The sequence below is a fragment of the Aptenodytes patagonicus genome, chromosome 1, assembly GCF_965638725.1.
Source record: "Aptenodytes patagonicus chromosome 1, bAptPat1.pri.cur, whole genome shotgun sequence".
Classification (NCBI taxonomy): Eukaryota; Metazoa; Chordata; class Aves; order Sphenisciformes; family Spheniscidae; genus Aptenodytes; species Aptenodytes patagonicus.
In genome coordinates this window covers 752,195-767,262 of record NC_134949.1, presented here as the reverse complement: position 1 = coordinate 767,262, position 15,068 = coordinate 752,195, and the positions used below count along the sequence as shown (strand labels likewise).

At 45.5% G+C, this 15,068-nt stretch overlaps 1 protein-coding gene across 1 annotated transcript in view; it reads left to right on the top strand.

Annotated features, from left to right (window-relative positions):
• Positions 1-15,068, top strand: part of UBE2H (ubiquitin conjugating enzyme E2 H) — a 53,846-nt gene that overhangs the window by 21,132 nt on the left and 17,646 nt on the right. The window contains exons 2-3 of the mRNA XM_076342987.1: positions 7,245-7,321; positions 8,020-8,094. Of these exons, the coding sequence (XP_076199102.1) occupies positions 7,245-7,321; positions 8,020-8,094 (152 nt within the window). The remainder of the gene's footprint in view (positions 1-7,244; positions 7,322-8,019; positions 8,095-15,068) is intronic.

Genomic DNA, 15,068 nt, shown 5'->3' with positions numbered 1-15,068 from the left:
GTTTCTAATTGGTTCTTAGCAGGCAACTCGTATGCAAAGTGTCTTCTGGGGAAAGCTGGCTTTTCCTTCTACCTTTTTCTTATTACTCCAGTTTCTTGGCACAAAGTTTAGTGGAGAGCGGCCAGATGTAAATCATCAAGAGCTCCAAAGAAAGCAAGCCAGACCGGAGGGCTTGCTGGAGCAGCAGTTCCTTCTCCCCAAAATCCCGATCACACTCGCGAGGTACCTTTCAGTACACATGGCTGCGCTTGGGAAGTGCCTTTTGATGGGGTTGCTGGTGACTGGGGTGTTTATCTTGGGGAAATTTGCCGCCCTTGATGTGAAATTGTGAAGGGTGTGAGCAGAATAATTTAAGAATGCTCTTTCTTGTGTGATTTATCATCTCAGTCGGTTAAAATCTGGTAGAGAAGCAGGAGTAAGGATTTTTTTTTTTAAAGCAAAATTGCATTTGTAATAAGAAAACGCTTGTGTGCAATAAAACAAAAACTCAGCAACCAAGTGCAGGTTGCTGTTCAGTTATTCATTCGCTATTCCCTCGCTTCCAGAGCATTTTTGGCCGCAATCATAAGCGGCCACCCTCTTGCAACGAGTGAAACCACCTCTGTGTAATGCTGTCTCTGCTTCACTTGTCGCAGCGGTAAGGATGGTGAAGGGATGGGAAAACTGGTTGCCTTCAGAGCTTGCCACGACTGCCCGCGAGTGACTTGCTGTCTTTCTTTACGCTGTAGGATTTAAGTGAGTGTTGTGTCTTTCAAAGCTGTGGTGTTCCTTGGGAATCCCAGTTCAGACGAAGGAAGATTGAGGTTTGCCCCAGGTACGTGAAGATAAACTGCGGATTGCCCCAGTGGTGTCTTCCCTTCTTGGGGCTGGTGCAGGTACCCTATGGTACCCTATGGGCTGTGGGTACCGACACCAGAAATGGTGCAACACAACATCCGTAGCAAATAGCGAACCTATTTCTGGTGCTAGAAAACCCATTTGCTGGAAGCTGGAAACTGTGAGTGGTGCCCTGTGGCGACAAGACTAACTAGCTTGGGGGAAAACCAATGGATTTTAATAATCTGAATGAGTTTAGCCTGGAGTTCTCAAGAAGTTTGCAACAAACAGGGTGAATAAAAAGTCCTGCCTCTTGCTGCTCGAAGAAATTACAAGAGCTTTTTTTTTCTTTATAGCCTTTTTCGCTTCTAAGTGTCCTTTCTTTCTGGTGTGCTGCAGGGATAGACAGAGAAATGTGAAGAAAGTTAAATGTGAGTAAAGGGCAGGGACTTTTACGTGGGGAAAATAAGAATAAATATTCCTGATGCTCAAAGCATCAAAGTCCTGGTGCCGGCTGTGGTTTCACGTGTGCAACTGGCACCTCGGGTAACTCGTATCAGTTTAGAGGAGGCACGGCAGCCTATGACGGCTTGGAGGCAGGGAGGTGACTGAGCTGAACTTGCCCTTTTGCTGCCCACGCGTCAGTGTAACCGGTAACGCTGCTAAATCATAGGGCTCCCTACAGATAACTGCAGGTTGTGTAAGTGCTTCTTAGAGTGGAACTCATTCACCTTTGTAAGAAAATAAACATGAATAACCATCAGTCCCAATATTAGAGGCTATTTATGTTGCAAAATTCTGCTTGCAAATACTTCGGAAGAATTCACACCTCTGATACCTCGAACAAGCACAGTGATGCTTTCTGTACCACAAGCAGCTGGAGCGGCTGCACTTAGATCGCATGGGTGGTGTAGCAGCACTCACTGCCTGCAAAGCTTTTCATGAAGGAAAAAAATCAGCTGTATTAATCTTATTTTTAAAACACCCTTTGTCACGAAATATGCAGATGGTGAGTTATTTCCTCAAAGATAGGTTCTCAGCTGCTTAGACAGCAGAGCTGGATGATTTCTGTTTGGTTTTTTTTTTTTTAAATATACACAGATGTGGTCTTACCATTTTCCCTCAAATTCAGAATGTCTTCTCTGGTGAGGTCCTTCACCTGGAAGGATAGCTGTAGACAAGTCTCCATAAGTAAGAGAAGACGTGGCAGAGATCCTTAGAAGGCAGGAACTTGCTTTCTGGTAATGACCATCGACCTATCTGCAACTTGTATTGAGATGCATGTAGATAAATATACAACTTTATCTTTCCCTGGGGCATTCCAGCTTTCTGCTTTGTCTGCTGCTTTGGGGCAGGGTGCTCATGGCTACCTGTGTCACTAGGCTTGTGAAAATATCTTCAGTGAAATATTTTTAGCTGGAAAACTGAGTTGCCCAAGCTTATAACTTATGTTAATTTTAAAGAAACTTAATGAAGGGATCTTTTTTTTTAAGGCTAAATGTTTGCCAGGAAAAAAACCACTCAACCCTGCAAACGGACTAGCCATCTGTTGGCCGTGATGTTCATCTGGGATTTTGGGAGATCTGGGTGTGAAGTTGAATCCCAACAAATTTTTTTTTATTACTGCAGGGGAGATCCAGCCCTGCAGTGGTGGGTGGTCCCGCACAAGGATGAGGGAATGGGAACTTGACCCTGGAACAGGCAAATCCACAGTGGCCAGTCTATTTCTGACTGATGGTTGGGCAGTCTCTCTCCAGATTTGAAAGGTTTTGTGTGTTTTTTGTCCCAACGCAGAATAGTCAAAATGCTTTAAATCCCTTTTCATTCTGACCGAAGAAACAATTTCCTACGAGCTCAACCCTGAACAATAGAGCCTTGATCTTGATAGGGGGCTCTGGATGTTACTGTAATGCTAATACATGGTGCAGTTGGCCTTTGCGCTTCTGGCACATTTCAGGCACTGTATAGGGAGTCTGTAATCAGCTGCAGAAAAATTCCCTTCTGTCTCTCTCCTAGCAACCCCTTCTGAACTGATATTTGAAAATAAGCTTGCTTTCTATATCATCGTCTAAATATTACCGATACTGTCATTAAAATTCTCTTAATAGTTTTGAGACTAAGATAATTTATCTTCAGGTCCTCAGGACTCCCTTCTAGTTTCTGTGGTCTTAAGGTAAAGCTTTTGAACTTCTTATCCGTTAGAAACCTGACTTGTATCCAGATCTTGCTCTTTTCTCTTGACTTTTACACTGTATTTGACACAAAGTCAAATTAGGATACTGAGATGATAAAGAGATAAAAGCAGCAAGGCCATAAGTCACCTAGACTAGTAGGAGCAACCCGAGAGTCTTGAAAGGGATTTGGTTGTATTTTTGTTAAACATTTTACTGCATGTGATGTGTTAGAGGCTGGTTTTGTAGCTCTGTAATCTTGACCCTGTATACACACGGTGTGGCCGTGTGCCCTGCTGTGGAAACAAGGCAGACTGCTTGTACCAGTATGAACCACTGGATTGCCACTAGAATTGAGAACGTTAAAGGCTTTATCCATTACCTGCTCGTTCTCTTTCTGCAAATCTGAATAATGAAGAGTGCAGTGACAGAGAGCGTGGGCACAGAAGAATTTGTCTGGACAGAGTAGACTAAAACAAGGTGAGGGGTTTGTGGTCTTCCCCATCAATGCTGACTGCGTGTTTGAAGTCCTGAGCGCTCACAGGAGCACTTTCTGCACAGATTTACATCAGTAGCCGATGAAAGAGGTGGATGAGACTCCTGGACGCGAACATAGATATCCTGGGAGAAATGCGCGGGGGTTGCTGTGAACAGTCTGGCCACCTTAATTGTGGGAATCTTGCTCCAAATTCTTGATGCTCTTTTCCTGGTTCCTGAAGCTGTACTCTGTTTCCTGAAGACCTGGAGCATTTCTCCTTCCTGGGAGCTACTTGGGCTTGCTGCAGGATTCGGCACCAGGTCCTGTCTGGCTCTGAATGCAGGAGAGGGGGTTCGTTGTGCCCTAGGCACAAGTCGGTTCCTTAAGTCTTGTGGGTCTCCAAACTGGCAACTCTTTCTTGGATCTGCGACAGCTGATTAATTGCTGGTGTGTTTGGAATGGGATTCATTTGGGATTTGGTTGCAAGACTTTTGCCTTATGGAAAAAATCTGTCTGAGCTGAGAAAATAGCTGGGTCAGAGCCTGTGTTCTTTACTCGGAGATACATTGCCCTCAGCCGTGGTGGAGCTTTCTCTGGGAACCTGGTCTGGAGGGACAGTCCTCCAAACATGTCAAGTCCCTTCTGCTGCTCCCCCATGCTTTTCCCTTGTGCTGCTAGAGGGTTCCCTCGTATGGCTTTGTGGGATGGAGAAGCCTTGAGGTCTGTCTCGGGTTCCCGATCTTCCTGGAGTCCCAGCTTGTGCAATAAATGTTTCCTGGGGATCACGTGTGCTAAGGGAATGGATCTGAAGACTTCTTGGAGATGGAAAGAGCTTGTAGGGTGTAAATGTTGTTCTTTCTGTAATTGCTCCATGCCCTTCTCCCACTAGTGCTCTCTATCATTTTGTTAGTGGGATTTCAAGGTTTCAAATTCCTGGACATCTCTACCTTTAGAGAAAACTTGGTGGAGAGGGGAAGGGGAAGGCAATTCACCCCACTTGTGTTAGAAAGTGGGAGTTCACGTGGAATTCACCTCATGCCCAGGAAAGAGGGCTTCCCCAGCTTCCTCAGTTCTGCTAATGCATTTCCAGAGACTTCCCCTGTGTTGATACAAGGGCTTTATTGCTGAAATTCACTTCATTTTCAGTCTGTCCCCAAACTCTTGTATCACGTTAATGAACAGTGCGGTTATTCCCAAATGCAGCATCCACATCCCAATACATATCCCTTTCGTGAACCTAACTCACTTGCTGGTTTTTTGTAGGACTTTTAGGTCCTTGCCACAACAGGGAGAGTAATCAAATATGGCACCACATTGCTTACAATAGTTTTTTGAACTTGGGAACACTAGGACTGAGTCTGAGTGCAGAAAGCTCTGCTTTAATTTATGGTCGGTATTAACATGTGGAGCCGAAGAGCATATAAGCTGCAGCTGCTCAGGAGCTCACTCTGAAGATGAGGCTGGGAGAGCTGTTTTTTATTAAGTGGTACTTGATTTAGTCCTAAGTAAAACCATTTGTATTTAACCTGATCCGTGAAGCTGCTGTAAGTGTTAACATACTTCAGTATTAAACGTTTCACTCTGGGGCATCATCATACATGGCGGGTTTGCGTAAGAGCCCATTTTTGAACCTGGAATAGTTATCCATTAGGTGAGCGTGTGCATTTTCAAAGGACCTTAAACTCAGTTGAGCCTGTATTTAAAACTTACTGTCATGGTAGTGGGTGACGTGAAAAGATCTGGTGACAAATGTCCCTTCAGGTCTGAAGCAAGCTGCAATACTTTGGTGCTAAGGTACTCTCTGCAAACCTGAAGGGATGTAGCTTTTCCCAGAGATGCCCCTTGGCTTTCAGCAGAGAAATCGCTTGCGTTTGGGGCAGTTAGGCACCGATCTGCCCTTTGTGAGCTGCTCTTGGGTGACTGCCAGGTGCAGCAAGCTACTTGCCATTTAACTGTAGGGCAGAGCAGCTTATGCTGAACCAAGAAAACTCTTGAGCCAAAACAAACTGCTATAAACTTTTCTCCCTCCCTATGAGAATGAGAGGAAGAAGGTTATTGCATCCAAACTCTTTTGGAGCTGGCACTGTGGGAAAACTCTGTCCAATCTGGGACTCATTGTATCTGAGGAACTGTAATAAATCCTGACGGACCCCGCAGATGGGACTTGGATCTCCTGTGTACGAGTACACACGCAGACTGCCGGGATTGAATTGGCACTTCTGGATACAGGAGCCTCTTCTCATAAAGTAGTTTGTGACGCACCTTAAGCAGACTTCATGGATCGTAATGTGAGATCAGGGGTAGGTCTGAGCTGAGAATGATTTGTTCCTGGTGGTAGGTCCCAGGCAGTTACGTTCCTGGTGGGTCAGGAATATTTAAGTGAGCGTGTATGTGTGTGCCCAGGCACACGGGTGCCTGTTTGCTCAGTGCCATGAAGGTACAAGGCGGTCTGCGTAATTGCTGCAAAGTGGAGAGCTTCCTGGGCAAATTTTGTGCCTTGAAAGCAGAAAACCTTTTGCATCAGAGTGAAAAATCTTGGTTGTAAAAGGGAACCTGGCTTCGGTTCCTCTTAGCCTGAGTGTTTCTGCCAAGCTTGCTGCTGTGATGTTAAGGATCTTTTATTAGATATTCTGTGCTGTTGCCCCCTTCTGTCAAATGGGGGCAGCCTCTGTGGTGCAGAGCTGAAGCGGTCTGAAGTTCAGGTGGGAATAAACCTTTGATTTTTCTCCTGCTCTGTTTTTTTTCTGATGCTTCCCTCATAATTCATATTAAGATTATTGATTAAAGATAATTGCTGTAGGATATTATTCACAATCCATTAATCCTGATTTATAGCAGAATTCTTCAGCAAGCTTGGGTGCCAAAACATCACCGCTAATTGTCTTAACTGAGCCTTGCTTGAAATGAAGATTTCTTGCCTTTCCGTTTGTATTCCCTTCTTCCCAAAGCGCTGGTGCTTTGATTCTTTCCTTTAAATGTTGAGAAATACAGTTGTTCTTTTCGCACTGTAACAGTGCCTCATAATCTCGCCCTTCTGCCATCTCTCTGAAGACGCAGAGTTTTTTGGTCTTGCAATTCAAATTAACATGAGATTGCCGTAATTTGCATCATAGCTGTGGGAGGCCGTCTGACAGCGCCGAAGGCAGCCAAGGAGAATTGAATTCATCAGCTCTCACATTTGTCAGAGCAGGGACTGGGATGAGTTCTGCTCCTCTAATCTGGGCAGGAGAGTAAACATTTAATGTGAGTGGTTGGCAAGGGTGACTTTCTGCTTTGTGGCTCATCTCCTGAGTGCTGGAAAGGAGAGAGGTCTCTCCAAGTCCTGGCCTCGCCTTCGAGCCTTGCCCCTGGGGTTCATGTCTGTGTGCGGCGAGGCTTTGGAGCTGTTGCTGTTTCTAGATTTTTAGCTCCTCTCCACAGCCCGAATATGTTTCCATATACGTCGCTGATAGGGACTCGGTGTTTTCTGAAATCAGAGCTTATGCTGTGCAGAAGGAGATGGAAAACACTAAGCAGCTCTGAGGGGAAAGGAGGCATCATCTCAGGATTGCTCAATGCAGGGGGAGGGATTCTTCGGTGTGTAGAATTAGCTTTTATTAACGTCATTGTGGTGGTGTGGTCACTTAGATGTGTCAAGACGCTTAAATTGCACGTTGTAGAATATTTTGAATATTTGGTTTTAAACTATTTGGTTTGACAGGCTTCTAGCAAGTTACCCGTATCTGAGTAAATGGGTTTTGTTTCCCGGACTAAATGTTTTCCTTTACTTGATGTATCAGTATTGAGAGCAAACATGAAGTCACAATCTTAGGAGGACTCAATGAATTTGTTGTGAAGTTTTATGGACCACAAGGAAGTAAGTATATGACCCAACCCTTCTATAAAAACAAACTAATGGCTCATGGTGGGGAACAGTGAAATGACACATTCTTCTGGAGTGGAAGAACAGATGAGCAAATCTAAGTGGGGGTGAGAAATCAAAGGGTAGCAGTGTTTGAAGGCTGCTCTCTCAAGGGCGGGGAGAAATACAACTGTGAGCATTAATGCAGATGAACCACCTCCCTTGGAGCTGAGCAGAGCTGGGTACTGCCTTCGGACAGCTAAGCCCTCTGCTATGGCCTTCAGCACTGCTTTTGTTGATCCTTAGCTTTTCTAGACCTGGCTCATAAGTCATCTGAATTTTTAATCAGTCACCTGAATTTTTGCGGAGTTTGTAATTAAGGTGGGTTTTCTAGTGATTAGATCACAAGTCAGGTCTCCAGCGTGCCTTAATTTAGTAAAATCTCTAAAGGTAAGTAGATTATTCTAAAGTCTCTGTTTTGAATAAGGCTCCTGTGTCTTTGTGCCGAGATCATCTGCAGTATCAGTTAAAATCATGTATTTCTTGTTAGGCAGCACAGGAAAAAGGCTTTTACCGTAGGAGGTTTGATATGAAATCTTACCCCCTGATGGAACTAAGTATTCTTCCAAAGATGTGTTTTGCTTAATGCTGTAGTTCTATTTATTCTCTCCTGAGTTATGAAGTGTCTAATACCTGCATTTCTTTCATTGCAGCACCATATGAAGGTGGAGTATGGAAAGTTAGAGTCGACCTTCCTGATAAATACCCTTTCAAATCCCCGTCTATAGGTAACCGATAATCACTTTCAGTCAAAATCCTTTTACTGTTTATGCAGGAGAGATGTTATTGCTTGCAGCGTTGTTGCAGGTGAAGTTGCACCAACCCTCAGGGCAATCATAAGGTCTTTACTTCAACTCTGCAGAATGCTTTTACCGTAGACTTCCAGATATCACGTACCAAGCAGAGAGGAAGTTTGGTCTTTCGGCTGAAGGGCTGGGAGCTGGAAATGTCATTTGGTCACGTGTTTGTGTGTTAATGAATTGAGTCTCTCTACCCTGTGCTTTTTTAATAATCTATCCATTTGTGGGTAAGGTGCAGGATACCACAGTGGGTGCTGGAGCCTGTTTGTATAAAATGATTTATTTAGTATGGAGTGCACACGGTGCATGTTCGTAATCTTGCAGTGAACCTAGCTGTTGGGACCTCTTGTCCAGAAGTGGATGGAAGTGAAGGCAGGAGCTGAAGCCTCTGTCCTCCCGGACTAGGTGATGCATGTGTGGAAGAACATAGAAGCAGGGACCTATCACCAGAAAAATTGCAGCTGGCTAGACTGGTCAGGCTTGTTTAACCTTCAAGAGCAAATAGGAAGTTTGATAAGGAAATGTTCTTTAGACTGTATCCATCCTATCTTTGTCCTTGGGTAACAGTGAACTAACTCGGATGTCTTCTGGTACCTAACTTTATTCTAATCACTTAAGCTCTAAATAAAATAGCCAATATTGCTTGAAAAACTGGAGCAGATGCATCAAGTTCCAACATCTATTCTGGCTTATGAAATAAGTGCTGGTAATTCAGTGACATGACGCTTCTCCGTCAGAAGAGTGTGCTTGCGGCTGAAGCCACCGGAGGACTCTAAAGAATGGAGAAAACTGCCCAAGGAGAACTGATGTGGAAACTTGATTATACAGGTTGGACGAGATGGGTCCCTTCCAATATCAACATCCTGATTTGGAGTTGATAAGTATTGGCTGCTTTCTTAAAATAGACTCTTAAGCTAAGGGTGCCTTCTATTTAAGATACCTCTCTCTGGTGTGAGAAATAATCTGTCTAGTTCCAAATGTGAACCGTGCCTTTTGGGAAAGAGCGACGCTGGTTTTACACCATCCTTTACCTTTCTTTTTTTCTGTTGAAACCTTAACTGAACCACAGAAATGTGCACGCAGCTGAGTAACGATGCAGTATTGCTGCAGCTATGCGAACCCTCTTCTTCCTCTTGAGTCAGCTCTGAAACTTACTATAAACCTCTTAGGTTAGAGACTGTTTACAAGATGCACAGTACGTTATTTGGTGCCCGTCATCTTTCCCTCCCCACTTCTCAAGTGCCTCAAACCGATGCAGATCAGGGTACTGTCATGTTGGCAATCTTAAATGTGGGCTGGCTACAGACAACTCTCAGAAAGCATATAAAACCCAGTTTCCTTGTTGTTAATTGCTTTGGTGCTAGTCTACTCAAGATTATTTTTCTCTCTCCTGATGTATCACAAATCAAGGTTGCTGGCTTAAGGCATAAAACAAACTTTCCTTCCAATAGCCTGTGAAGCCAACGCAGCTTAACGTTGGCCAGGCTCTTGTATGTTCATAAAGTTGATTGAGGCTCCGGTTAGTTGCATGGAAGGTGGTGGGTTTGACCTTTTGGTGGTTTGGCTTGGAGGTTGTTTAGTGCTGGTTGGGATAGGTGGGAGTAAAAGGCAGCCTGGGATCAGAGTTGGCCCAGCTGTATTTTCAGAACTGACAGCCCAAGGATGGCCTTTCTCCTTGTGAACTTGGGGTGGGGTGGGTGTGCAGGGAGTTGTTTTGTGCTCAAATCACTGAGTTGCTTTGTCCCTTCTAATGTTGCTTTTGCTGTCTTCCTTTTAGTACAGCATCTTTCCATCCATCAGCTTGCTTACACCCGCTGTGTTGCGACTGTTTTATTCCAGACTCATCGGACCTTCTAGCATGCTTCCCTTGCCCTACTTCCCATGCCTACATGCCCTCCCTTGCCTACACTCAGAGTCTCTGAGTGGCTGAAAACCACCTCTTCCCTCGCTGAGCTCCCCAAAAGGCTGGCTCTCGCTCTGGGGCTTGCCTTGCTGTCTGCTGGGCGAGGGCTGCCTGAAGTGCAGGTTACCTCCCGGGTGAAACAGTATGCAGCTGAGGTTTCGGGTTGAATAAACAGTCGATGCTAGACGAGAGCTGGCTTAGCAAAGAAGGGCTCAGCTCTGCTGCAGGGAGGAAAGACCTGGGGAGTGGAAGTGCCAAGGAGAGTGCTAGGACCTGGGGAAGCTCTCAACCGGCCGCAGGAAGAGGTTTGTTTTTCTTTGTCTGGTTCCCATTTCTGCTGCCCCAGCCCAGCTTATCCGGACAGCCAGGGCTGAGTGACGTCTCGTCCCCTTCCTCTGGGCCAGCCTGATCTCTGCACCACTGCTCTCGGGGGCAGACTCTGTGCGGTGCCTGATACTGCTGGTTTTGGCATTACAGATAGCTCCAGAGCAAGCCTTCGTCCCGGCTGAACCGGGAGCATTCTTAGGTGTGAAACAAGCTTGTGAATGAGATGAGATCCTGTTCTCTCCCAGGTCTGCCTGTTCCAGTGAGCACGGGTATCCTAGCCCAGCAGTCCTCAGCCAGCTTGAGCTCTGGATAACACAGGGGTGGGAATTAGTAGGGAAGAAATTTGCTGTGGCAATCTCTGATCTGCAAAGAGGTGGAAGTGAAGGATTTCAGAGATGGTGGAGCCTGTAAATGGACAGAAGGTCACCTAGAGCACACATGTAGCTTGTTTGCAGTCTTCCTGTGCTCAGCACTGCATAGCTCCCACTGCGGTGATGACATGCAGAGTTCAAATTGTCTGTAAGTCACTGGCTTGTATAAAGCATAGAATCCAGCAGTTTCTTTTCCTTTAACAAATTACACTTTTATGCTGAAGCTTAAAGCCAAAATGCTGTTCTTGCAGCTTTCCTTGTTCCTCTAGTACTGTAGGCTAAAATTTTCTTTCCATTTTAGAAAATCTTAATGCAGTCTTGAACATGGCATGGGCTTTTTGCAGCAAATAACATGATGGCTTGAAGCATATCCATGCATTCTAGAAAGCCGCTTCTGTAAAATGACTGCTAATAGTTGCTTTCTAATCTGTTCAAATTGCTTTTATCCCAGCATGGTTCTGAGTATGAGGTACATGAAAACTTGGTGTTCTCTTCTAAAGAGTGACTGACAAACCTGAACAGAAAAGGGTTTTAAAGTGGGTTCCAGATTTATCATCTGGAAAGGTGCGGACCTTTTCTTAAGCCCTAAATGAATGGTGGTCCTCTTCACCTCTGAGGGTCTCTAGCAGAAGCCTCTGCTCGGTGTGGTGGCCCTTCCCCTGCCAAATCTTTGCTCCCTTGTCTCATCCACAGCTCCCTTCTCAAATGCGTGGCATTTATTTCCTGCCCTTCTCAGGTTGGTAATTATGGCAGTAGTCTATTAAATGATGCTGCCCCGGGAACAGTGCTTTCCTGACAGTGCAGGTAATGCCTCTGCTTAAAGACCTAAACCATCCTGGGATCTACGTGAAAAGAGCAGTTCCTGGGAGAGCTTCCAGTGTTTCATCATGTCCTGCAGTACCTTTCTGGTATTTCTGGCACTGCCTGTTCCTTGCTTGGTCTTCGCTGTGTGTTCAGACCGATGCCATATTGGTGCAGGATGATTTTTCCTAACAAAAGCTATATAACATACAGTAACAAGGGAAATGCGCATCCTAGAAGAACACGAATCTAACCGGAGCCAGATGTAGGCCTGTCATGTTGGCTCTGGGCTTGAGTGCTCCCATTGAACTGAACTAACTCCGCTCGTGATCCCTAAATATCCAAATCTAACTTGAGCAGTTTGCTAGGACAAAACCAACTCCTAAAAAATACCCCGTTGCTTTCTGAAGCTAATGAATGCTGCTGCTCTTAATGCTTTTGTCAAGTAATGTAAATATCCCTGCGTGCTTATGAGGACCCAAAGTACTCCCCTCCTAGATGTTTGATTCCATTTTTGCTTTCTAGACAGTATGTTTTGAACTGTTTATGACTTCGGTAACCCTGCTGGCACTGCTTCGCTACTTTTCCCTTCCCTCTGGGATTTAATATCTTCAGGGGAACTTTCTGCCTAGTCTGTTCCTGCTTTTTCCAAGGGGAGTTGTGAAGTACTTGAAGTACTGTTTTGAGCTCCCAAGTCACGAGGACACTTTGTGTAAATTTTGTATGTTTTTAATCAGTCCATACGCCTGCCAAGAGCCGGAGATTAATGCTCTTTGATGCCATAAACACGGGAGGAAGCGAGGAAGTGCAGAGTGTGAATGTCCTGCCCTGCTTAGATGATAGGAGCAGTAGAAACATGTGAACCTGGGAGCCTGAGCTCTTATCTGGAAGCACTGTGGCATTTATTTTATTGCTACAATCTGCAGAAATATTAGGCCGGCACTGAGTCACTCTGGTTTCTTAATAATCAAATGTCACAGCCACAAAGTTTGCGTACAGTATGCTCAGAGCCTCAATTTCTCAAATAACTTCTGTATGTTTGTACACAGTTCTCATTTTCCTTCCATCTCTGGCCCAGTTATCTGCAGATATCTTGCATTTATATTTCACCTTTCTCCTAAGTGTTTTGCAAAACAAAATGCCTAGTATGTACACAAAACATATGGAAGAGTGTGTGTATATGTGAATGTATGTATATAATGAGACATTGTGGCAGCCAGTACAGGAATGAAGTAGTGTTTAGCTCCAGCCAGGATTTAACAGATCTCTCCTGGCCTGTGCTTAATTTTTCTTTTTAACTGCAGCTGCTATTTTTACTTTCAGCTCCTCTCTGGATTGTCTTACATTTTGCTACTTAGAATTTCATGAGTCGCTTATCGCCTGTGACCATTCTGAGCTTGCTCTTCCCTGTGTGTGTTGATCCTTATTCTGACCTATAAGCGATGTGAAAATGCTTGTTCTTTCAAATACGCTTAGCTTTGTCTAAGGGGAAAGACGAGACACCTAGGGGTAATCTGTATCCCTGTCTCCACTCCGGTCTGACGCACAACTGTGCACCCTCTGCAGATTCCCTGCAACAATCGGAGAATGGGAACAGACTGACAAAATGGGGTAGGTGTTTTCAGCCTGACTTGGCACAGATTCACTGCCTTCTGTGCCAGTCTCTGAAGCCTGGGCATCAGGTGATGGTGCACCTAAGCAATGAGATGAACTGATATTGGGCAATTGCTTTGTGCTAGTTCTGCATGTTTTTCCAGAGATTGCTGCTCCTAGCACCAGTCTGTAAGCTTGTGGATACTGCTTTTCCGCTTCCAAGGAGGACCGCTCAGCGATTCGCTCTGAGCAGGAGGTCCAGTGTTTATAGCTCTGCCGCTATTTTCCATCAGGTACAGCCATATTTTTCTGTCCTGATCTTTCCCTCATGAAGCTGCTGCAGAATTATTGATGGTATTGTTTTGAAAAGCTACTAGAATTTGAGTATGGTAGTATAAACTGTTCTGCTTCTGCTGTTAGCAAGCTGACGTTACACAGCACCTCACGCCACCACCGTGCAGTGAATGCCTCCACGCTGAGTGCACTGTGTTACATTTGACTCTGTAGTTAGTGCTCTGAATGGGCTCCTAACCTCCAAATTTCATAAAAAAGAAATCCTTGCCTTTGCCAGTGGGAGCTTATTGACCTGAGAGTGCTGGACAAGGTACGCACCTTCGAGGTGGGCTGATCCTCTGCCCTTCAAATGGGGAACAGCCGTGCGCTAAACCAGCTGTCCAAGTCTGCAGAGGGGAATAGGTACAAAGTTGAGGACTGAGGAAGAGGTCTTGCTCTTGTGCCCTCTCCCCCACCTCCTACCACGGTTTCTCAACCTGTGGTGCATGGCGGGCTCGTGATCAGTTACACAAGAAGGTAGTCCTTGAAATGAGTGCAATGTGTTTTTTAAAAATAAAAAAACAAATGCATGTTCCCTTGCAGGCTTTTGGGTGTTTGGGGAGGAAGAAGTAATAAACATTAAATTTAGACTAATCTTATCTGGCTGTTTGGCAACACTGCACGAGCACTTGGGAGATCTTTTTCCATTAGGCAGGTTGTCCAGTGGTTTAAAAAAGCAGAGGAAAAACACTGCTCTTGACCTCTCTGTGCTGTACATAAGCTCTTTTGCGTGCTTCTGCCCCAAGCCTTGGGTGGTCACCCAAGCCACGTTGACTTGGTGTGGTATTTAAAACTCACTGCATCCTGCGTCAGAGACTGTAACCACCTTCCCACCTCACCAGCCAGGCAGTCTGAACGGTTTCCTGACTTGGCCTTAATCTCATTAAAAGTAAATCTTTGAGGCTTGTCAGTCTTGCCGCACTGAAAAGTCAAGAGCGGTTACATACACTTGTCCTGTCAGCCGTTTGTTTGGCACCACAGTGGTACAGGGATATGAATCTGCTGTCACAGTTGTTCAGGTAGAAAAGTGTCCAGCTGGCCTTATTTTATGAGCAAAGAGAGCCGACACGTGGGCAAGCAGTGGTGAGTTTGGGGTGGGTAAGTGGATATAAACTAGCTCCGCTCTGGCACGTTCCCCAGAGCCAGTGGGAAGTCCTCTTACAGTTATCGCTGGCGTGGTCGGGCCGTGCAGCTGACTCCCCGCTGAGCAAGAAGACGCGAAGCCGGGAGGCTGGGATGTGCTGTGTTTGCTGGCACGCTGCTTTTCCTCCTTCCCGTGTGCTTCAGCAGGGCTAGCAGCACTAGCATCACTTTGAAGAGCTGTGCTGCAGGAAAAAAGTCTCTTTTGGGGACCTCTCACCTAGCCTACCAGCTAAGCTGGCTGTACTTTGAGCTCAGATAAGCAACGGGCCACCTTTTGAAGCGCCGCTTGTTGGATTGCAGCCGGTTCCTGACTTGGAGGAGAAGCACCAAGGGATACAGAAAGCTTTCTGCTGCCGCGGGCCAGCATTGTGCAGCTAGAGCTGTGGTAAGAGCGAGGCGGCAGTCTCCAGCCCAGGTTTCTGGTCCCTCTT